At 44.5% G+C, this 24663-nt stretch overlaps 1 protein-coding gene across 1 annotated transcript in view; it reads left to right on the top strand.

Annotated features, from left to right (window-relative positions):
• SLC2A9 (solute carrier family 2 member 9) overlaps positions 1-24663 on the top strand; it is a 337817-nt gene that overhangs the window by 297059 nt on the left and 16095 nt on the right. The window contains exon 10 of the mRNA XM_056555146.1: positions 14836-14963. Within this exon, the coding sequence (XP_056411121.1) occupies positions 14836-14963 (128 nt within the window). The remainder of the gene's footprint in view (positions 1-14835; positions 14964-24663) is intronic.

The raw sequence follows: 24663 nt of genomic DNA, 5'->3' as shown, positions 1-24663 counted from the left end.
GCAACACCGCCTCCCATGTCACTCTTCTCATCACTACTTGCCCACCTAGCGGAGGAAGAGGCGGATGTCTCCCCCACTTCTTGGCTGGGCAGCAGCTGCTGATTGTCCTCTATTAGATCATCCTCAGTGAATAGTGGAGCTGAAGCCACAGCATAAGATACTTCTGTAGGGGAGGGAACAGCATAGGACAGAGGCAATGGTAGGACAGGGACTGCTCCCGGGCCATGCCAACTGAGGGTTGTGTCTGAGGAAACCACCGACTATTGACTGGGGGTGTCAGATGTCAATTGTGATGAAGTGGATGACCGCGTTGACCAGTCGATGACGGCAGATGGGTTGCTGATCGAGACATGACCGCTAGCTGATACCGGGAGCTCAGGCCTCTCGCTGCGACTCCTGCTGCCACTCGCCCCTAGTCTTCTGTGACCTCTGCCTGATGAATTTAGGCCTCTGCCACTCCTCTTTGCACATCCTGGCACTTCTGTGCCTGACATATTTAGTGCATATATGAGGGGAGTACAATACGCTTCACTACGCTTTTTTCACTACGTTTTTGTCTAGAACAGCAGCAGGCATGTACTTTTCCCTAAACTTTCACAGTATCTAGGCCCTTGACATATTAACAGGTACAAAATAGTACACTGCTTAGATGTACGTATGTGGTATGGACTTATGAGGGCAGAAAAATGCTCTACAGTACAGTTAAAAAAATATCTGAGTACAACACCAGTCAGTGAGTACTTTTGCCTCTACTTTGACAGTATCTAGGCCCTTGACAGATTAACAGGTACAAAATAGTACACTACTTAGATGTGGGTATGTGGTATGCACGTATGAGGGCAGAGAAATTGGCTACTATACGCTTAATAAACTTATTAGGTTAAAACACCAGCCAATGATTACTTTTGGCTGTCCTTTTACAGTATGTAGGCCCTTGACAGATTAACAGGCACAAAATAGTACACCATTTAGACGTAGGTATGTGGTATGCACTTATGAGGGAAGAAAAATGCTGTACAGTACGTTTACAAAACATATTTTATTAAAACACCAGCTAGTGATTACTTTGGACTGGACTTTCACAGTATCTAGGCCCTTGACAGATTAATAGGTACAATATAGTACACTACTTAGACGTAGGTATGTGGTATGCACTTATGAGGGCAGAAAAATGTGCTACTGTACGCTTAATAAATGTATTGGAGTAAAACACCAGCCGTTGATTACTTTTGTCTGTCCTTTCACAGTGTGCAGGCCCTTGACAGATTAACAGGTACAAAATAGTACACCACTTATATGTACTTATGTGGTATGAACTTATGAGGGCAGAAAAATGTGGTACAGTACATTTATAAAAGCGTATTTTAGTAAAACACCAGCCGGTGATTTATTTTGGCTGTACTTTCACAGTATGCAGGCCCTTGAACGATTAACAGGTATAAAATAGTACACTACTTAGATGTACGTATGTGGTATGCACTTATGAGGGCAGAAAAATGCGGTACAGTACACTTAAAAAAAACATATTTTTTCACAACAACAGCAAAACACAACAGTGCTGTGCACAAAAGCTGTGTACTAAACACAAAATTTCACTCTGTCAAAGACTATTAGGAATTGACTGCTGGGTATTATACCGTCTATAGACTAGTATAACCAGCAGATGATTCGTTGTGGAACAAAGACACAGAATTGTGCTGAAAAATTCTTCCTGCCTCCTCTGCTAAGGTTTATGAAGTTGAGGCAACTTGTTGAAATATATGAGGCAACACACAGCTATCTGCCCCTCTCTGTAATACAATGCTGAAGAAAGTGACTGGGAGGTTAATGGCTGCAGTAAAAATCCTTTTCAGTGAAAAAAACAGCTCTCTGTCCATCAGATGTGATGTGACTAGGTTGTGAAACGCTGCTGGAATGAGCTTTTCTGTGTAACACACACAGCGATGTTCATTCTATCTGTATGCAGTGTAATGAATGATATGATGAGCCGCAAAATGGCTGCCGAATATATAGGGGTGACTGGCTGCTGATAGGCTGCATCCTGCATGTGATTCAGGGTCATCCCGCCTCCTTCCCGCCTTGCCTTCCCAGCGTTCCTTGCCCCATGTACTGACATGTGGATCAGCCATGTTAGATGTCCTGGAGCCTGGACCGCAGAAAATGGAGTTTAATGAAGCGATTCGCACGAATCGTGGCTATATTCGCATTTGTTGTGAATCGAATATTTCATGAAATTCGTAGCAAATTCGTGTTCATCAGCTTTGATTCACTCATCTCTACTTACGATAAAACAAATCAAAGTTTAAAGAGGTACTCCACCCCTACACATCTTATCCCCTATCCAAAGGATGGATGATCGCAGGGGTCCAGCCACCGGGAACCCCGCAATTTCTCTAGCAGCATCATATGCCATCTGCTGCATGAAGCGAACTTCACTCTGTGCCTGATGACAGGCGATACAGGGGCCGGAGAACCGTGATGTCATGGCCCGCCCCCTCAATACAAGTCCATGGGAGTGGGCATGACGGTGGCCCCCTCCCATAGACTTTCATTGAGGGGGCGGGTTGGATGTGAAAAGGGGGCGGGGCCATGACATCCCGATCCTCCAGCCCCTATATCGCCCGTCATCAGACACAGAGCGAAGTTACAGGAGTGCTACAGGAGATCGCGGGGGTTCCCAGCAGTGGGACCCCCGCGATCAGACATCTTATCCCCTATCCTTTGGATGCAAATTTTTATCGCGAACATCAGCACTTTTGCGAATTTCGAAAATATTTAGACTATAGTGCTATATATTTGTCATGTCATATATTTATTTTTCTTTTTTGTTTTTTCCGCATGCAAATTTTTATGCAAATTTTTATGCAAATTTTTCATGCAAATTTAGTTTTTTTTTTTTCACATGCAAATTTTTATGAAATTTTTCACATGGAAAAAAAAGTGAATGAACATAGCGAATATGCGATTTTCGCGAACATAGGATGAATAATCATCAATATATTCGCTAAATATCGCAGATTCGAATATGGCCCCTGCTGCTCATCACTATAAGATAAGATGTCTAGGGTCAGAGTACCCTTTAAGAATAATCCATTAAAAATTCTTTCCAACATGGGCAACAGATAGGCATGGACATACAAAAAACATATTAACAAAAGAACAGGAAAAGACCCCAAATATAACGTGTTACAGGTAGGAAGACCCTTGGTTACTCTTACTGTGTCCATTTACTATAATTCTCTTATCAACATGGAACCGCATGTCTGCTCTCCTGAGCGATCATTCCTTTACTGCTTCTGACAGGTGTTGGCGCTGTGATTCCGATAGCGGTGCCCTATCACATTTATGGTGGCACTGCCCAGTCCTCTAAACTGGTTTATGACAAAAACACCCACAATAATACAATGGGTCGCAACAGTCGACCATGGCAATTGCCGCAACAGTTTTGAGTCCCTGAATGGAGTTCAGAACCAATTGGTGACATTTTTAGGTTAATGCTTACTCCTACTAGAGGCGGGGGGGGGGGGGGGGGGGGGGCACTGCTTGGATTACCAAAATTGGCACAAAAGTGCTAATACATGTGAATTAGAAACCTGCATGTTTATTTCAGTGCTATTTGATGGCCAAATAAAAAATTTTGCTGGATAACCTCTTTAACTGTTGTACTCCTAATGGTGAACAGGGAACATTAGACCCAATTACACTTGATGTGTGGCTAAAGTGATGAGTTAGGACGATGATATTCATCATGTAGGGGAAAGCTCTTTGCATGTGGCTGTGAATTAATTCATTGTAATTACTAGGCATTGACCTTGTCTTTGTTTTTCAAGAACCAATGCACCACTATAGCTCTATAGGCCTTGGACAATTTCTTTATGTCAAAGGGCTATAGAGCGATGTACAAAAATAGAAAGTATCCCAGTTGAAGGCTTTTCAGGGAATTTATGACTTTAAAAATGTAGTCTAACCTACAGGCATCTTGTTATACTGTAGAGCAGGGGGAGCTGAGCAGATTGGTATATAGCAGGGGTGGACTAACAATTCATGGGGCAATTGTTTACCTACAGACCCATATGAAGGTTGTTTTTTGCTCTGCCAAAAAAAACTTTGTAATAACTTCTCTCATTTTATCACAAAAGCAAACAATTAATTATTTGTGGGGTGAAACTAAAAAAAAAAAAAAAAAAAAAAAAAAAAAACACATCATTTTGCAAACATTTTTTTTTTGTTTCTACACAGTGCACTTTCCGAATACCATTATATGTTCTCTTTATTCCGTAGGTCGATACGATTACAACAACACCCAATTTGTATATGTTTTATTTAATTTTTCTACTTTTATTGTGTTAAAATTGTCCACCTCTGACCCTTATCACACTTTTATTTTTCCATAAACAATGATGTATGGGGGCTCATTTTTTGCGCCGTGATTCCAATCAACTGAGAGGATGGGTTAAGGTCCCTTATCTTGCTACATGCTGTTTAATTTGCGCTCTTTCAGTGAAGGAAGCCATGGAAGCCTGCATAAATGGAGCGCCGATAACAGGGATCAGTGTTGTGCCATTCAGTGTATGAAATCTAAATATTTCATGTAATATTCTCCTACGGGGACTAAACAATAGTAAATAATTTTTCAATTAAAATTGTTAACAATAATAAACAAACATATGTGGTAAATGCATGCATAAATGTCCGAACTTTTAAAATATAATATTACTTAAACTGCATGGTCAATGGCTTAAACGTAAAAAAGTAAAGTCCGGATTCGTGTATTTTTGGTCACTTCCACTTCACTATACCAGAAAAAATTACCCTCAGACATCCCCGTATATGGAAAAATAAAAAGTTATAGGGATCAGAAAAGGACAAATTTAAGAATACTGATTTTCACACAAAAAGTTATAGGGGGAGATTTATCAAGGGATTTAGAGCTCTTTTTTTGCTTACAAAAGTCACACAAAAAGTCGCATTTGGCTGTAAGCAAAAAACTACAGATGAGCTTGCCAAAGCAAGTTTCAGTTTTCACTTTGCAGTGGTCAGGGATTTATCAAGTGCGAAAGTCGCACAAAACGTCGCAACTGCCTCCAAAACAGAGTAAATGTAAACAAGTCTGGAGATGGCTTACAAAATTTGCTTTGGAGAGCGGATTTCATATTTCCGAGATTACGACTCCTGTGGGAAATATGAAATTACATCTGTACAAAGGAGCCCGGGCACCTGCTCATCTCATATCTCCCCTCCCACTGCCCCTCTATAAATCACAAATCTTAACCTGCCGTGGCCGCTCATCTCACCCCCCTCATCTCCTCTCCACCGCTCATCTCTCCCTCCCCCCGCCGCTCATCTTTCACCCCGCTCATCTCTCCCCCCCCGCTGCTCATCTCTCGTCCTGCCACTCATCTCTCCCCCCGCCACTCATCTTCTCTCCGCCGCTCATCTCTCCCCCCCCCCACTCCTCATCTCCTCTCCGCCGCTCATATCTGCCCCCCACCCCTCATCTCCTCTCCGCCGCTCATCTCCCCATCCCCCCACCTCCTTTCTTCCCCCTGTGCTACTGCCGCTCTTCTTGCCCCAGCGCTGCTGCTCATTTCGCACCCACACTACCTGTTTCAAGACTACAACTCCCAGCATGCCCTTACAGTGAGGACATGCTGGGAGTTGTACCTGCAACTCTCGGGCAGGTAGTTGATGCGTGGCAGCGGAGCCGGCTACCAGAAATAAGAAACTACACTGTAATTTCATATTACCCGGGCGGTGCTGTGATTGGCTGGTTGGTTTCGGCCAACCACGGCATCGCCCGGGAGATATAAAATAACAGTATAGTTTCTTTTTTCTGGGAGCCGGCTCCGCTGCCCCGGCCCCTCATCTCATCTCCCCCTTCCCCCCATAATCCTAACCCGCCGCCGCTCTTCTCCCCCCAGGGAGGGGAGATAAGCAGCGGTGGGGAGAGATGAGCGGCAGCTGGGAGGAGATAAGCGGCGGCTGGGAGGAGATGAGCAGCGGCTGGGGGGAGATGAGTGGCAGAGAAATGAATGGCGGTGGGGGAGAAATGAGCGGGGGCTGGGGGAAGATATGGGGCCCTTACAGTGAGGACATGCTGGGAGTTGTAGTTGCAACTCTTGGGCTGGTGATTGATACAGGCCGGCTCCCAGAAATATGAAACTACACTGTTATTTCATATTTCCCAGGCGGTGCTGTGATTGGCCAAGACCAGCCACACAATCACAGTACCGACCCGGAAATATAAAATTACAGTGTAGTTTCATATTTCTGGGAGCCGGCCTGTATCAATCACCCGCCCAAGAGTTGCAACTACAACTCCCAGCATGTCCTCACTGTAAGGGCATGCTGGGAGTTGTAGTCTTGCAACAGCTAGTGGGCTGGTGGTAGATGCGGCTGGCATTTTAACACCAGGGTGCCTCCAGCTGTTTCTAAACTAAAACTCCTGTCATGGAAGTTGTAGTTTGGAAACAGGGTGCCTCCAGCTGTTGCTAAACTACAACTTCCGTCCTAGAAGTTGTAGTTTAGAAATGGGGTGCCTCCAGCTGTTTCTAAACTACAACTCCCATTATGAGAGTTGTGGTTTAGCAGCAGCTGAAGTCTTAGGAATAACAAGACTCCAGATGTTGCTAAACTGGAGGCTCACTGTTGCTAAATTAAACCACCCATCATTCTCAGACAGCCAAAGGCTGTCTGGAAATGATGGGGGTTGTAGATTAGCAACAGCTGGAGGCTCCCTGTTTGGAAACACTGCTTTATGGGTGTTCTCCCCAGGAGAGAGCCCTATAAATGTACTAACATATTTTTGTAGGTTTTTTTTCTTCTCATTTCAGATCCGTTTATGCAGAGGACTACTTTGGATTAGGAGGATTACAATGATGACCCACGTTTTCTTTTTCATTTTAAAAAAAATACTAATAAAATGGTTAACGAGAGCTTGTGGGGGAGTGTTTTTTGGAATACATTTTTTATAAAAGTGTTGTGTTTTTTTTACATTTATTTACTCTACAGGCTTAGTAGAGTAGAACCTGTCTTATAGACGGAATCCATTACTAAGCCAGGGCTTAGAGTTAGCCTCAAAAACAGCTAACGCTAACCCCCAATTATTACCCCGGTACCCACCGCCACAGGGGCTCCGGGAAGAGCCGGTACCAACAGGCCTGGAACGTCAAATATGGTGCTCTTGGGCCTAATATTAAACAAACAAAAAAGCTGGACACCGTACTCCACCAAATCTAAAGTAGTCCATAGGATATACGTATCTAAAAGGAGAAGAAAAAAACAAACAAACAAAAAATGTGTTAGTACATATGGGGGGGGGGTAGTGGTAAATTAAATGTAATAAACATGCATATACATATATATATCAGACTGTTTTTTTCACAGCTGCGACTAGAAGTGGGGTTATAAAGTGGTGTTCTGAAGTCATTTATTGTTTTTTGCTTATGTAAGCCAAATTTATCAACCCCCTGTGATAGTTGAATAAATGTGTCATACATAAGCAAAACCAAAAGCAAGAAAAAAATGCCTACAGAACTCACTTACCAAACCAACGATGATAAATCTCCCCGAACATTTTTTAAAGTAGTAAATTAAAATAAAACCTCTACAAAGTGGGTATCATTTTAATCGTATGGACCTAGAAAGTAAAGGTAATGTGTCATTTTTACCGAAGTGCAGTGTGTACTACTATATAGTGCATGATGCTTGGAGTTGTAGTTTTGGTCAGCTGCAGAACCATAGGCTGTATCAGGGCATGCTGGGAGTTGTAGTTAGTAACTGCAACTCCCAGCAATCTTTGATCCAGCCTATATATCTGCAGCTGACCCAAAACTACAACTCCCAGCATATAGCACCATAACCTATACCTATACTATACTTTTATATAGTGCAACATGCTGGGAGTAGTGGTTTTGGGTCAGCTGCAGAGCCGTATGCTGGATCAGGGCATGCTGGGCAATACAGTAACTACAACACTCAGCATGCCCTGATACATTTTTTGCGTCTGCCACTGTCCCAAAATTAATCCTGCCTGCATGTTAAATTATATGTCTTTGACTAGCTTAGCCCTCAGAGAGGCGTTTGGGGGTTTGGTAGATGCGCTGGGGGGGGGGGGGGGGGGGGGGGGGCTGCTAAACCAACTTCAAATAAAAAACAAGGAAGAAGCTAGCAGCAGCAGACCCCCCCCCCCCCCCCTCCACCCCTGGTATATAGCTTTGTGGGAAAAGGCAGATCATGTTGGTTAAACCCTATTTCCTTAATCAATTTTAATTTTTTTCATAACTTTAGCTTTATGTCTCAAAAAGTGATAGTTGTAAAAGTAGTTATCTATCTGGATTTAAGAAAATTTGGATCAGTAGATTTCCAGTTGGCTGAAGGATAGATATCAGAGGGTTGTTGGTTATGTTGTGGGGAGACTGGTTACAATTCAATGGTGACCACAAGGGTCTAATGTGAGTTCTATTCTTTTTAATATGTTCAATGCGTTTGTATGAGGAGGTTTTGGTTAGGTAAGGTTCGCCTGTTTGTTAATGACACATAAATTATCAATAGGCTTGATGTTTCTGGAGGTGTCTGTGATATAGAAAAGGATTTAGCTTTACTAGATACAGTCGGTGGTCAAAACAATGGAAGCTGCAGCTCAATCAAATGCACTTGGTGGGGGAGGAATCCTCTACCCAAGTATTGTATTAGCGCTTCTGAATTAGCAAAGACTTTAGAAAATAAATATTTATGAGTAATGACTTCTGACAGCCTTAAAATGAGTCAACAGAACGGTAAAAAAGAGAGAAATTGTGATCTCACTGTATAGAGCTCTAGTGAGATCACATCTGGAGTACTGTGTCCAATTCTTAAAACCTTCCCTACAAAATAGAATGGGTCCCAAGACAGGCTACAAAAATGAGGAAAGGTCTTAAGCATTTCTAAAGAACTCAAATAGATGAGATTCATCAAAACCTGTCCAGAGGAAAAGTTGCTGAGTTGCCCATAGCAACCAATCAGATCGCTTCTTTCATTTTTGAAAAGGCCTCTGAAAAATAAAAGAAGTGATCTGATTGGTTGCTATGTGCAACTCAGAAACTTCTCCTCTGGACAGGATTTCATACATTAATGTGTGTAGTTCAGAGGAAAGACGAGAAAGAAGAGAACTAGATAATAATTTAATACATTAAGAGTTAAATAAGGTTAAGGGGGTAAAAAAGTGCTTTTAAAGGGGTTCTCCGCTGGCCTGCCTTCCGGAGCTCCGCTTGCAGCGTCCTGAAGTTCAATACTACGAACACTGTCACGTCCCCTTCCCATAGACTTTCATTGAGGGGGCGGGCGTGACTTCACGAGGGGGTGGGCATGACGTCACGAGGGGGCGGCCTCGAACATGGAAGCCCGCACACAGTGTTCGGAGTAATGAACTTCCGGATGCTGCAAGCGGAGCTCCGGAAGGCAGGGCAGCGGAGAACCCCTTTAAAAAGAAGCTAAACACAAAAACATACATCTCACATTCTTGGAGGGAAGACCAAAAGCAATGTAAATAGTAGATGCTTGGAACAAACTTCCCCAGTATCCAAATTTAGACAAGCCTGGGATACCCATATATCTGTCCTAAGATAAAAAATAATCAGGACAAGCTATAAGGGTGGACTATATGGACTTGGTAGGCTTTTTCTACTGACAACCTTGTATGTGTCTATATGACACCTTTGCACCTATTATTTGCTTTCTACTTTTCCTTCATATTCTGCAGTAAAGTCTGTGGGACATCTTCACTTCTGCATATCAAGAGATGATCATGAAGTGAATTGAACTGAAGCTTTACTAAAACCTTTTAAATCAAAATAACCACAAAAATATTCCAAAATCATTTGTTTCCATGTCAAGTGTGGTAGCCCTTGGGGGCTGTATGGTAGTTGGGGTGTTGTTTCGGTAGATGAGGGGTTAAGGTTAACCCTATAGTTCGTGACGCCAGGCTTAGGGCTAGTATGCTGAGGTAATTCTCCGGCCTATCGCCGCCCTTCCCAGTAACGATAGGTGCATGCATAAAATGATTGAAGGTCCACAAAGTAGTTGAACTTGAACTTGGATAACTTTACTTAAATGCTTGCGGTACATCAAATGCACAATAACAGTCTCATTCAAACAGTCTATATAGTTCAGTGACTGACAGTTGTTGCGGACCTTGAATTATATTATAAGTCTCTGAATTTAGGGTTAATTTTGAAGATCCGTCCGGATTTAGGGGATAGATAAGGTCCGGTGATCTTGCAGAGTGCTTAGGGATTGATACACTCACGTTTTAGAAAAAATCAGCCGTCGCCGCAAGGCTGGGGCCTAAATTCACTGATGACAGCAGCGCAGATCCTTCCCTGTCTACAGTCCACAAGGAAATAGAGCTAACAATGGCCGTCGCTCCCTTATATGGGCAGGGGCGGGGTTGTTCTGATTGGTCTGAATATCTGTCACTCACCGTCTCAAAGAATGATGGGTGCAATACGTCACAGGGACCTCCAAAGGTCCTTAAGCAAAAAACATAGAGTTTACCTGATCACATGACCCGCAGGTCCTGCTACACTCCGTACAGGTAATTAACTAATTATATACATTTATACAATCCTTTATATATAAATCCTAAATAATTACTAGATAACTAATGCCTAGATGAGAGGTGACCAGGGGTGGACTAGACAATAAGGACCCCACGTCCTAGGGACTCTGGCTATGGGGACCTATACACACAGGTACCGGATAGGATGCGGTAACGGGACACCACACAAGGATGTCAAAAATACTAATAGACAGGAGATAATGTCTATTATTACAGAGATTTTTTTCATGCATATCCCTTGACTGAACCATGTTAGTCCAGTCTAACCATGGAGAATCATCCCTCCACCAGCTTGAAGCATCTTCACACTGTCATTGTGACACGGGGAGAATAGCGGGAGAAAAAATACATCATGCAACAACATGCTACTCCTGTCAAAAAACATCTACACCCACAGACCCCATAATAGTATATGGGATCTGTCAGGACCCATTGTTGCTTGTTGTGCCCCATCAGGACAATAGACGTTAAAGGGTACCTCTCGTCAAATAAACTTTTGATATATTTTAGATTAATGAATGTTGAATAACTTTCCAATAGCATGTTAATGTAAAATATGCTTCTTTCTATTGTATTTTTCCCGATCAGTCGTGTCAGCAAGCATTTCTGACTCATGCTGGAGTCCTAAACACTCAGAGCTGCCAGCCTGCTTTGTTCACAGCCAAACTGAGTGTTCTCCTTTGTGAAAAAAGCAGGCTGGCAGCTCTGAGTGTTCTCCTTTGTGAACAAAGCAGACTGGCAGCTCGTACTGTTTAGGGCTCCAGCATGAGTCTGAAATGCTTGCTGCCAGGACTGGTAGGGAGACCCCTAGTGGTCATTTCTTCAAAGTGGAAAATTAAATAGAAAGAAGCAAATTTTTTTTCAATTGTGAAGTTATTCTGCATACATTAATCTATAATATATCAAAAGTTTTTTTGATGAGAGGTACCCTTTAACCCCTTAAGGACGCAGGACGTACTCAAACGGCCCCTTTTCCGAGTCCTTAAGGACTCAGAACGTTTGAGTACGTCCTGTGAAATCCCAGCCCCCCCGTCACTAGCTGGAGGGGAGGCGGTGCCCGATGCCTGCTGAAATCGTTAAGTAGGCATCGGGGCATATCGCCCAGGGGGGTCATTATGCCCCCCCATGTCGGCGGTGGCCGCAGATCGCTGGACAATTCAGTCCAGTGATCTGCGGCAGATTCGGGGTCAATTGGGTCTCCAGTGACCCGGTGACCCGGAATTACAGGCGCTTCGGGGCTGTCTCTGACGGCCCCGAACAGCCACAGCCAGCAGGGGCCAGGTGGCACTGGTACCACCTCACGATCGCCCTGATTCGTCGGCCGGTTTCCAGGCCAACCAATCAGGGCGCCTGCTGCGGGTGTCACTCTTCCGGAGGACGTGAGCGGGTCCGGGACGTGCACCCGAGGAGCTGGGGACCCCGATCCCCAGCGTGAATGTTGGGATCGGGGCCCCAGGAGCAGCGGCGGCGACGACGAGGGACTGACCTGATGCGGCGTGGATTGTTGGAGGTGAGTGACAGCCTCCTGCTGTTGCTTAGCAACAGCTCCCAGCATGCAAAAAGGGCATGATGGGAGCTGTAGTTATGCAACAGCAGGAGGCAGACCACCACAACTCCCAGCATGCCCTTATGGGCATGCTGGGACTTATAGTTGTGCAACAGCTGGAGGCACATTTTTTCTATGGAAAAGTGTACCTTCAGCTGTTGTGTAACTACAACTCCCAGCTTGCACAAACAGCTAAAGTGCATGCTTGGAGTTGTAGTGGTGCATCTGCTGGCTGCATAACTACAACTCCCAGCATGCCCGTTGGCTGTCGGTGACTGCTGAGAGTTGTAGTTTTGCAACAGCTGAAGGCACACTGAGTTAAGTAGCAAATCAGTGTGTCTCCAGCTGTTGCATAACTACAATCCCCAGCATCCCCAGTCAAAGTAGTATGCCTCCAGCTGTTGCATAACTACAAGACCCAGCATGCCCTTCCGCTGTCCGTACATGCTGGGGGTTGTAGCTTTTGCAACAGCTGAAGGCACACTGGTTGCAAAACACTGAGTTTGTTACCAAACTCGGTGTTTCACAACCAGTGTGCCTCCAGCTGTTGCAAAACTACAACTCCCAGCATGCACTGATAGACCACACACGCTGGGAGTTGTAGTTTTGCAACAGCTGGATGTTCCCCTCCCCCCAATGTGAACGTACAGGGTACACTCACATGGGCGGAGGTTTACAGTAAGTATACGGCTGCAAGTTTGAGCTGCAGCAAATTTTCTGCCGCAGCTCAAACTGCCAGCAAGAAACTACTGTGAACCCCCGCCCGTGCGACTGTACCCTAAAAACACTACACTAACAAAAAATAAAACGTCCCCTCCCCAATAAAAATGAAAAACGTCTGGTACGCCGCGGTTTCCAAAATGGAGCCTCCAGCTGTTGCAAAACAACTACTCCCAGTATTACCAGACAGCCACTGACTGTCCAGGCATGCTGGGAGTTTTACAACAGCTGGAGGCACCCTGTTTTTGAATCACTGGCATAGAATTCCCCTATGTCCACCCCTATGCAAGTCCCTAATTTAGGCTTCAAATGCGCATGGCGCTCTCACTTTGGTGCCCTGTCGTATTTCAAGGCAAGAGTTTAGGGTCACATATGGGGTATCGCCGTACTCGGGAGAAATTGGGCTTCAAATTTTGGGGGGTATTTTCCACTTTTACCCTTTTTTCAAATGTAAATTTTTGGGGAAAAGAAGCATTTTAGGTAAAAATTTTTTTTTTTTTTACATATGCAAAAGTCGTGAAACACCTGTGGGGTATTAAGGTTCACTTAACCCCTTGTTACGTTCCCCGAGGGGTCTAGATTCCAAAATAGTATGCCATGTGTTTTTTTTTTTTGCTGTTCTGGCACCATAGGGGCTTCCTAAATGCGGCATGCCCCCAGAGCAAAATTTGCTTTCAAAAAGCCAAATGTGACTCCTTCTCTTCTGAGACCTGTAGTGCGCCAGCAGAGCACTTTTCACCCCCATATGGGGTGTTTTCTGAATCGGGAGAAATTGGGCTTCAAATTTTGGGGGGTATTTTCTGCTATTACCGTTTTTAAAATGTAAAACTTTTGGGAAATCAAGCATTTTAGGGAAAAATTTTTTTTTTTACATATGCAAAAGTTGTGAATCACCTGTGGGGTATTAAGGTTTAATTTACGCCTTGTTATGTTCCCCGAGGGGTCTAGTTTCCAAAATGGTATGCCATGTGGGTTTTTTTTTTTTTTGCTGTTCTGGCACCATAGGGGCTTCCTAAAGGTGACATGCCCCCCAAAAACCATTTGTTGCTCCTTCCCTTCTGAGCCCTCTACTGCGCCCGCCGAACAATTAACATAGACATATGAGGTATGTGCTTACTCGAGAAAAATTGGGTGTCAAATAAAAGTAAAAATTTACTCCTTTTTACCCATTGCAAAAATTCAAAAATTGGGTCTACAAAAACATGCAAGTGTAAAAAATGAAGATTGTGAATTTTCTCCTACACTTTGCTGCTATTCCTGTGAAACACCTAAAGGGTTAAAACGCTGACTGAATGTCATTTTGAATACTTTGGGGGGGGTGCAGTTTTTATAATGGGGTAATTTATGGGGTATTTCTAATATGAAGACCCTTTAAATCCATTTCAAACCTGAACTGGTCCCTGAAAAAAAGCGAGTTTCAATATTTTGTGAAAAATTGGAAAATTGCTGCTGAACTTTGAAGCCCTCTGGTGTCTTCCAAAAGTAAAAACACATCAATTTTATTTATGCAAACATAAAGTGGACATATTGCATATGTGAGTAAAAAAAAAATTATTTGGAATATCCATTTTCCTTACAAGCAGAGAGCTTCAAAGTTAGAAAAATGCAAAATTTTCAAATCAGAATGATAACTAAAAGCATTCCAGAGTTATTAATGTTTAAAGTGACAGTGGTCAGAATTGCAAAAAATGGCCGAGTCCTTAAGGTGAAAAAGGGCTCAGTCCTTAAGGGGTTAAAGTAACAAAAAATAAAAAATAAAGTGCCTAACGGACCTTATCAGACAGGGCACAACAGCAGTGTGAAAGTCTACATCTTGATTTTTTAGAATCATTTATACCTTGCTGCAATATCTGCAGTATATTGTAACATACTGTATATTATATTGTCTTCTTACAAATACACTATACACAGTTTTATGCTCTGTATTGGCATTTTCCCTTTACTCACATTATCGTGTCCTATCTCATTTAAGGTGGCATCCCTTTCATCCTGGTAGGAGAGTTTTTTCAGCAGTCTCAGCGACCGGCAGCCTTCATGCTCGCTGGTACCGTCAACTGGATCAGCAACTTTGCAGTTGGACTTCTCTTTCCTATAATCCAGGTAAATATAGCTAACCGAGTCCATGACTCCAGAGAGCCTGGAGACTCAGATTTTGTTACATGTCCTGGTGTGTTGTAAAAGGAACTCCCAAAAGAAATAAAGGGGTGTTGATTCTTTTCTCATACTGTATTCCCTGATCACAGACAAGAGGTAGAACTGACAACAGGTAGAATTGACTTTTCAGGAAATTGCCTATAGGAGTGAGATAGACTTTATAGTCAGCTTGTCCAGGTCTGCAACAAGAATGATGACTATGTACAAATATCTGACCCACAACATTTAGGCCAAAATGTTTAGTAGTGCTCCACAGGTCATCAGGTCAACAAATGATCGGCAAGGGGAAGGTATCACATGGAAAGAAGTCACAAGGTACAAATCAAAGGTTCCACTGATGGCTATAATATCTGCAGCTATAAATGTCCTGCCTGACCTCTATTTAATGACAGATGTGCCCCTCTGCTGATATTGTACTTAGGAACCCATTACTGAGAGCAATATCTATTATTTCATAAAATCATCAAAAACTCATTTTGTATGAGCTAAAGGTCTCTCTTCAAATTTATGATGTCTACCAGTAAGAAGAGACTAAATTGGTACTTCAGAAAGGAACGTGGAGATTTATGTCCGTCTCACTTATCCTGTGCACATTAGAAATGTTAGCATGAAATGTTCAAAACTATCTTTTAGCCCAAATACATACAGTAGGGCTGTCTATGCGTTTTTATTTATTAGTTTTGAAGGATATGTGTCATCAAAAAATGGCCTATGGTTTAGATGAATTACCTTTTGGGTGATACTTTTAAAAATTGTTCACATATCTATTTTTTTTAAATAACCCTAAAGTCTTGCATTTTTTTTTTACCACTAAGATTAAACTAAGCTGAGACTTCCTGCTCTGTACAGATCATTTTATAGCAGGGTCCTCCTTACCAACACACACATGACACCAGTATGTAGCACCACAGTAGCTGAAGCTCAGAGTTCAGCCTCCCTCTCTCTGTGGATTGACCTCTGCACAAATCACAGAGCAGACCTACAAAATTAACCTATTCATATCAATAGGGTCTTGATAAGACTATTGTATAGCTAAAGGTGCTATAAAAAAAAACTTTACCCCATTATTGTGTACAAAAAATAAAATTATAAAAAATGTAAATTCTACTAAGTTAACAAAAATAGCTATAGGGGATACATTCTCTTTATTGGTGTATTTACTGTGGGGCAATGGCAGAGCAGGATCATCATTGGCGCTCATGGAGCGCCTGCTCCGGCCCCGTGCCCTCAGAGGGCCCCCGTCACAAAGGGACATCCCTGTGTCCCGAAAAATCTTTTCGGGACACAAGGAGGCCCCAGTTACCTCTCTGCGGCCCTGCGTTAACGTTAAAAACGTCCATAGCAGTAGATCGTGTCCCCGGAGCACTGGTCGGAATACTGAAGTGGGCCAGTAAGCAGGCATACAGCCTCCAGCCATACACTGTATATGGCTGAAGGCTGTATGTCTGTGGGGGACCTATGCTGCACCTAATGTGGGGAACTATACTGCACCTAATGTGGGGAACTATATTGCACCTAATGTGAGGGAACTATACTGCACCTAATGTGGGGGAACTGTACTGCACCTAATGTGGGGACTATACTGCACCTAATGTGGGAACTATACTGCACCTAATGTGGGGAACTATATTGCACCTAATGTGGGGGAACTATACTGCACCTATTGTGGGGGAACTGTACTGCACCTAATGTGGGGGAACTGTACTGCATACCTAATGTGGGGGAACTGTACTACCAACCTCATGTGTGGGGACTTGTACTGCCAACCTAATGTGGGGGAACTATACTGCACCTAATGTGGGGGAACTGCCGGGGGGGGAGGGACATCATAATGAAGTGCTCCATCTTCCTAGCAGCCTTAATCTGGCCCTGGGCAATGGTCTGCTTGACTCCTTGCAATCTATGGGCTGATTTGTTTGCCTATTTGATACAGTAGTTACCTTGCAGAATATACAAGACTTTACTGAATAACTCATATAATTTCCTCATATTTCATTCAACTCTTTGACTTTCTAACCTTTCTGTCTTCTCCATAACAATCCTATATTACAGTATGAATGGCAGATTTTGCCTTGTGGAAAGACATTTACATAGCTGCCCCGGTGATTTTACATTACATGAACAGTTGTTCAATTCAGAGGAGATCTAAACCTTTTATTGTGTCTGAGGGGCAAAGTAACCTCCATCTTGGGAACAAGCTGCTGGTTTCATACATACAGTACTCTCTGCATTGTACCTGTTGTCATTCCATCTTTACTGTCTGACCTTCCACTATAATAGAGGTTCCCAGCCTTTTGTACCTTGTAAACTATAGTTGACTGTGAGCGATGGTCAGGAGCCGCATTTAATTAAAAAATGGAAGAGATATTTTCTAAATGTACAGAGACTAAAAAAACAGTTTTTGTTAACAAAGTAATAATAATAAAAGTAATAATAAAGTCATAATTCAGGACTAATATGGTGGGTCACACAGTAGGGGGTTACAAGCCACATGCTGAAAATCACTGTACTGTACTAACTACATAGGAAGAATTAAAGTACAGATAGAATAATAGCTACTTGCATTGTGTTCTATGTTTATATATGCAAACAGAATTTATAGATGCAGTGTATATTTAATGTACACTGCTCAAAAAAATAAAGAGAATGCTTAAAGGGTACCTCTCATCAAAAAAACTTTTGATATATTATAGATTAATGTATGCAGAATAACTTCACAATTGCATGTTATTAAAAAATATGCTTCTTTCTATTTAATTTTCCACTTTGAAGAAATGACCACTAGGGATCTCCCTACCAGTCCTGGCAGCAAGCATTTCAGACACATGCTGGAGTCCTAAACACTGCGAGCTGCCAGTCTGCTTTGTTCACAAAGGAGAACACTCAGAGCTGCCAGCCTGCTTTTTTCACAGCCTGTTTGGCTGTGAACAAAGCAGGCTGGCAGCTCTGAGTGTTTAGGACTCCAGCATGAGTCAGAAATGCTTGCTGCCAGGACTGATCGGGAAAAATACAATAGAAAGAAGCATATTTTTCATTAACATGCTATTGGAAAGTTATTCAACATTCATTAATCTAAAATATATCAAAAGTTTATTTGATGAGAGGTACCATTTAAACAACACAATGTAACTCCAAGTCATACACACTTCTGTGAAATCACACTGTCCACTCAGGAAGAACACTGATTGACAATCAATTTCACGTGCTGTTGTGCAAATGGAACAGACAACAGGTGGAAATTATAGGCAATTAGCAAGACACCCCCAATAAAGGAGTGGTTCTGCAGGTGTGACCACAGATGACTTCTCAGTTCCTATGCTTCATGGCTGATGTTTTGGTCACTTTTTAATGCTGGCGGTGCTTTCACTCTAGTGGTAGCATGAGACGGAGTCTACAACCCACACAAATGGCTCAGGTAGTGCAGCTCATCCAGGATGGCACATCAATGTGAGCTGTGGCAAGAAGGTTTGATGTGTCTGTCAGCGTAGTGTCCAGAGCATGGAGGCGCTACCAGGAGATGGGCCAGTACATCGGGAGACGTGGAGGAGGCCATAGGAGGGCAAAAACCCAGCAGCAGGACCGCTACCTCCGCCTTTGTGCAAGGAGGAACAGGAGGAGTACTGCCATAGCCCTGCAAAATGACCTACAGCAGGCCACAAATGTGCATGTGTCCATTCAAACGGTCAGAAACAGACTCCATGAGGGTGGTATGAGGGCCCGACGTTCACAGTTGGGGTTTGTGCTTACAGCCCAGCACCATGCAGGATGTTTGGCATTTGCCAGAGGACGCCAAGATTGGCAAATTCGCCACTGGCGCCCTGTGCTGTTCACAGATGAAAGCAGGTACACACTGAGCACATTTGACAGACGCCATGGAGAACGTTCTGCTGCCTGCGACATCCTCCAGCATGACCGGTTTGGCAGTGTGTCAGTAATGGTGTGGGGTGGCATTTCTTTGGGGGGCCGCACATCCCTCCATGTGCTTGCCAGAGGTAGCCTGACTACCATTAGGTGCTGAGATGAGATCCTCAGACCCCTTGTGAGACCATATTCTGGTGCGGTTGGCCCTGGGTTCCTCCTAATGCAAGACAATGCTATACCTCATATGCCTGGAGTGTGTCAGCAGTTCCTGCAAGAGGAATGCATTGATGCTATGGACTCGCCTGCCCGTTCCCCAGACCTGAATCTGATTGAGCACATCTGGGACATCATGTCTTGCTCCATTCACCAATGCCACGTTGCACCACAGACAGTCCAGGAGTTAGTGGATGTTTTAGTCCAGGCCTGGGAGGACATCCCTCAAGAGACCATCCACCACCTCATCAGGAGCATGTCCAGGCATTGTAGGGAGGTCATACAGGCAGGTGGAGGCCACACATACTACTGAGACTCATTTTGACTTGTTTTAAGAACATTACATCAAAGTTGGATCAGCCTGTAGTATGGTTTTCCACTTTGATTTTGAGTGTGACTCCATATCCAAACCTTCAAGGGTTGATAAATTTGATTTCCATTGATAATTTTTGTGTGATTTTGTTGTCAGCACACTCAACTATGTAAAGATAAAAGTATTGGATACGATTAGTTCATTCATTCAAATCTAGGATGTGTTATGTTAGTGTTCCCTTTTTTTTTTTTTTTGCGCAGTGTATATCTTTACGTAGAGCTTGCTTGGGTGGCCCAATTAGGAACACCATTATCCATATACCCCACATCAGTGTTCTCATACTAGTGACTTGGAAGCCTCATATGGCTCTCATGAAAGGTCATATAATTACAGTACTGTAATCTACTGCTAGGGTTAGCAGGGGATTAGCACGTCCCCTCCACTAGACATGAATGGAGGGGGCGTGACATCACGTCTCCAGTCCTGAAAACACAGAAGTTTCCGAGACTAAAGAAGTAGGCCCGCAAAGAATGTGGGTGCTGCGAGGAGATTGCGGGTGTTCTCAGCAGTGGCCACCTGCGATCAGACATTTTATTCCCTATCCTTTGGACAGGGGATAATTTTATTTGGCCGGAATACCTATTTAAATGTTTAAAATCATATGATTGTCAATAGGGATGAACAAATCGAATCTGACGAATTCAAATTCGTAACTAATTTCAGAAAACATTTGCTTCACAATAAATCTGAATATCTCTGCGATTCGATCGCACAAATCGCTTCTTTAAGCCCCATTTAGTGCGGTCCAGGCTATAGGATATCTAAGATGGCGGCTCCACATGTCAGGAAATAGGGCAAGGAACTCTGGGAAGGCAGGATGACCCTGAATCACATGCAGCCAATCGGCAGCCAGCCACCCCTGTGATGTCATAGCCCTACATAACCGGCAGCCATCTTGCGGCCAGTCACATCAGCGTTTTATTGCAGAGAGAGAGAGAGAGGGACAGAGAGCAGTGTGTGTTGCACAGAAAAGCATTTTTACAGCAGTGATTCACCTCAAGGCCAAATCAAGCCTAGATGCATTGATAGGGAAGGGAGAGAGATTGATAGAGAAAGTGCAATTTTGGGCGTACTACACAGCGGCCGTGTGCTGCAGCACTGGTGTGTACAACAACTGAAAAGCTAATAGTAGCCAGCCAGTTAGGGTGAGCAGAGCACTAAAAGCGATAATCACCTGCTATTAGTACCTAATACAGGTTGTGGAGCGTATTGTCCTCTATTAAGTGTAACCTGTGCGCACATAGATGGTGTACGATTTTGTTCCTTTTAAAGTCTTAAGGGCCTACTTACTGTGAAAGGCCAGCCAAAAGTACACACCTGCTGCTGTTCTAGACAATTACTGTTTTAAGTGTAGTGGAGCATATTGTACTCCCCTCATAAGTGCATAACACGTACATACATCTATGTGGGGTACCATTTTGTTCCTGTTAAAGTTTTAAGGGCATAGATACTGTGAAAGGCCAGCCAAAACTACACACCTGCTGCTGTTCTAGACAAGTACTGTTTTAAGTGTAGTGGAGCATATTTTGCCCTCCCCTCATATATGAACTAATTATGTCAGGAAGAGAAGTGCCAGGACATGCACAGAGGAGTAACAGAGGCCTAAATTCATCAGGTGTATGCAAAGGTTACAGAAGACTAGGGGCAAGTGGCAGCAAGAGTCGCAGAGAGAGGCCTGAGCTCCCGGTATCAGCTAGCGGTCGTGTCTGTACAAACAACCCATCTGCCGTCATTGATTGGTTAACTCAGTTATCCACTTCATCAAAAATGACATCTGACACCCCCAGTCAACAGTCAGTGGGTTCCTCAGACACAACCCTCAGTTGGCATTTTCCGAGAACAGTCCCTGTTCTCCCATTACCTCTGTCCTATGCTGTTCCCTCCCCCACGGAAGTATCGTATGCTGTGGGTTCAGCTCCACTATTTAGTGAGGAAGATCTACCAGAGGACAGTCAGCAGCTACTGCCCATCCAAGAAGTGGTAGAGACATCCGCCGCTTCCTCTGCTAGGTGGGCAAGTAGTGATGAGGAGAATGGCGTGGGAGGTGGTGTTGCGAGCGTTCAGGCTCCTGAAGCAGACACTGCTGAGGAAGACATCAGTGACGTGCAGAGACAACTTGATGATGATGAAGTCGATCGCACTTGGGAGCCGGGTGCAGAAGAGGGGAGAAGAGGGTTGCAGGTTGCCCGTGAGGCAGCAGCTGAGCCAGCAAGGTTGTAGCATGGTTGGCAGTCAGCATGGTGTCAGAAGTGGGAAGTCTGGAGCCAAACGTGCCCAAGGTAGACCACCTGCTTCACGTCAGCCTACCTTCCCAGGAGTTAGTATAACAGGGGTTCTTGGAGTGAGCAGCAGTAGCAGTCAATCAGTGCGGACTGTTGTTGGGAAAATCAGCTACTCGGCGGTGTGACAGTTTTTCATCAAGCATCCAGAGGTTGTGAACCTGGCCACATGCAAGATGTGTCGGCAGATGGTGAAGTGTGGCCAGGGTCCGAATGTTGGCACCAAGGCCCTGCGTCAACATATGCAGCATCACCATAAAGCGGCCTGGGAGAACCGTAGCTCCGATGCGGTGGTCCAGCTTGCTGCATCGCCCAGTGGCACGCTGCTTTCCGTTTCAGCAAGCCAAGGCTCCACCACCTCAGCTGAATGGAGCTGTCTGTCATACCCATCTTCTGTCGCTTCAGATGCTCCTGCTCCTCCTACTTTGAGTCAGTCATTCATCGGCAAAGTCCTGTCCAAGAGACAACAGTATGCTCCCACTCATCCAATGGCGCAGAAGCTGAATGTGCTCCTGTCCAAGTTGCTGGTACTGCAGTCCCTCCCTATTCAAGTGGTGGACTCTGCAACTTTCAGAGAACTGATGGCTTGTGCTGAGCCAAGGTGGAGAGTCCCAAGCCGTCATTTCTTTGCGAAAAAGGCGGTACCAGCCCTGCACAACTTTGTGGAACAGAAGGTGGGCCAGTTCTTGAGCCTGTCAGTGTGTACCAAAGTGCATGGCAGTGCCGACGTGTGGATCTGTAGCTATGGTCAGGGACAATACATGTCCTTTATGGCCCACTGGGTAAATGTGGTTCCTGCACAGCCACAACAGCAACTTGGACAGGTCACGCCGCTTCCGCCTTGCACGCTCTCACGCCGTTGGTCCTGTGACAGAGTGCGACTCCGCTTCCTCATCTTCCACCTTGTCCTCAGCCTCAACTGCATGGACAAGTCTCAGTGCCCTTCCAGCATACCATGTCTGCAGGGCACGGCGGTGTTACGCTGTTCTTCACATGGTTTGCCTTGGCGAACTTAGGCACACAAGGGAGGAACTGCTAAAAGTCATTCATCAAGAAACTGGCCACTCGTACACCGCAAAGCACACCATCCTTGAGCTGTAGTGTCAGAAAGGTATCCCCCAACATAATCTGATTTGCGATATTTCCACACGGGTGAATTCCAGCCACCATATGTTGGACCGACTATACGAACAGAGAAAAGCCATCACTGATTTCTTGATGATCCAAGCGCATAGGGGGACTCCCCTGTGTTACTTTAATGTCAACCAGTGGCAACTCATATATGACACCTGTCATTTGCTCAGGCCCTTTGAGGAAGCCACATTATTAGTCAGTCCCCCAGGATTGTGGGATGACTGACATCATTCCAATGCTTCATTGCTTCACTGCTGCAACATGTGTTGGAAACTATAGCTGGTCAGTGTACTGGAGATGGGGTGCCTACATCTCACGGCCACATGAGCACTGTGGTGGCTGAACTGGAAGAATAGGGGAGGGGGACAGTGGAGCACAGTTTAGGTTTTGCGAAATGGGCGGTTTTTCCAGTCATCTGACAGGAGAGGAGGAGCCGGAGCAGCCAGAGGAGCTAGTGGGTTATGAGGAAGACAAGACAGAGGACCCAGACACACCCTGGCAGTATGCAGTGGAGATGGAGACAGGGAGTCCCTCCGAGTTACTTGCACAAATAGCACGATGCATGCTCACTTGCTTGTGTAGTGTCCGCCGAATTGTCACCATTTAGCAACTGGATGACTTCTGGCTCCCACCTTATTGGACCCTCGCTACCGGCACAAAATGGGGGCCTATTTTACACCCACTGAGAGGGAGGACAAATTGACCTACTACAGAGACATTCTACGTAGTCAGTTGGTCCATGCCTATCTATGCCATCGTCCATCCTCTCGCAGGTGTGACACGGGGGCCCCTCTGCGCTCACCTTCCATTGCCATGGCTGCTGGGGAGTGGGGAGGGGTGGCAGGAGCAGTACCAGCTCCATCATCAGCAGCCTTAGTCAACAGTTGCTGATGAGTAGCTTTCTTCACCCGCATAGTGAAGCAACTCAGCAGCAGGTAGACCTGGAGCAGGACCTGAACCAGCAGGTGGTGGAATACTTTGACATGACCCTGCCAACACACTTTGAAGACCTGCTTGACTTCTGGGCACCCAAAGTTGATTTGTAGCCGCAACAAGCAGAGTTTGCCCTGGAAAAGCTGTGCTTCCCGCCCAGTAGTGTGTCATCAGAGGGGGTGTTTAGTGCGGCAGAGGCCATAGTAACCCCAAGGAGAACTCGTCTGTCCACGAAAAATGTGGAGAGACTGACCTTTGTGAAGATGAATCAGGCATGGATCAGCCAGGATTTCCACCCACCAACGCCTGATGCATCAGAGTAGATTTACCATGGTGCCACACCAACACTTCACAAATATGGATAGTGCTAAACATATTTAAGGTGCTGCTCACCAGTTACAGAAGAGTAGGACCTTACAGGGGAAAGTTTTTACTTAATGGAAGAAGAAAGAGGTGGTACAGGGCAAAGACGGCATCTGGAGAGTTGGTAAGAAACTGTGTGCGCCAACAGCCTTGTAACCCATGGTAACATATGTGACCCCATACAGAAGGGAGCTATGTGTGTAGTAATGTCCGTACATTGGGTGGCCTCAGGATTCAACAATACAGAAAGAACGCTTGTACAGACTTCATTATTTACATCTGGTATGACCTAGGTAAAACAATAAAGGTACCTGACCAACACACTCCAAAATCATCTTACCTGTTTCAGAGACTATGAGTAGACTTCATCTAACTGCCAAAGGTGGACCAATATCAGTATGTCCTTGTCTGACTGTACTGATTCCCTAACCATAGATACTGTAACTAATAAAGCTAAGAACCTTTTGTAGAATTGTGCCTAGTTCAGATT

The sequence above is a fragment of the Hyla sarda genome, chromosome 1 (genome assembly GCF_029499605.1).
Source record: "Hyla sarda isolate aHylSar1 chromosome 1, aHylSar1.hap1, whole genome shotgun sequence".
NCBI lineage: Eukaryota > Metazoa > Chordata > Amphibia > Anura > Hylidae > Hyla > Hyla sarda.
Note: the sequence above shows the minus strand (reverse complement) of the source record. Positions and strands in the feature narration are given on the sequence as shown.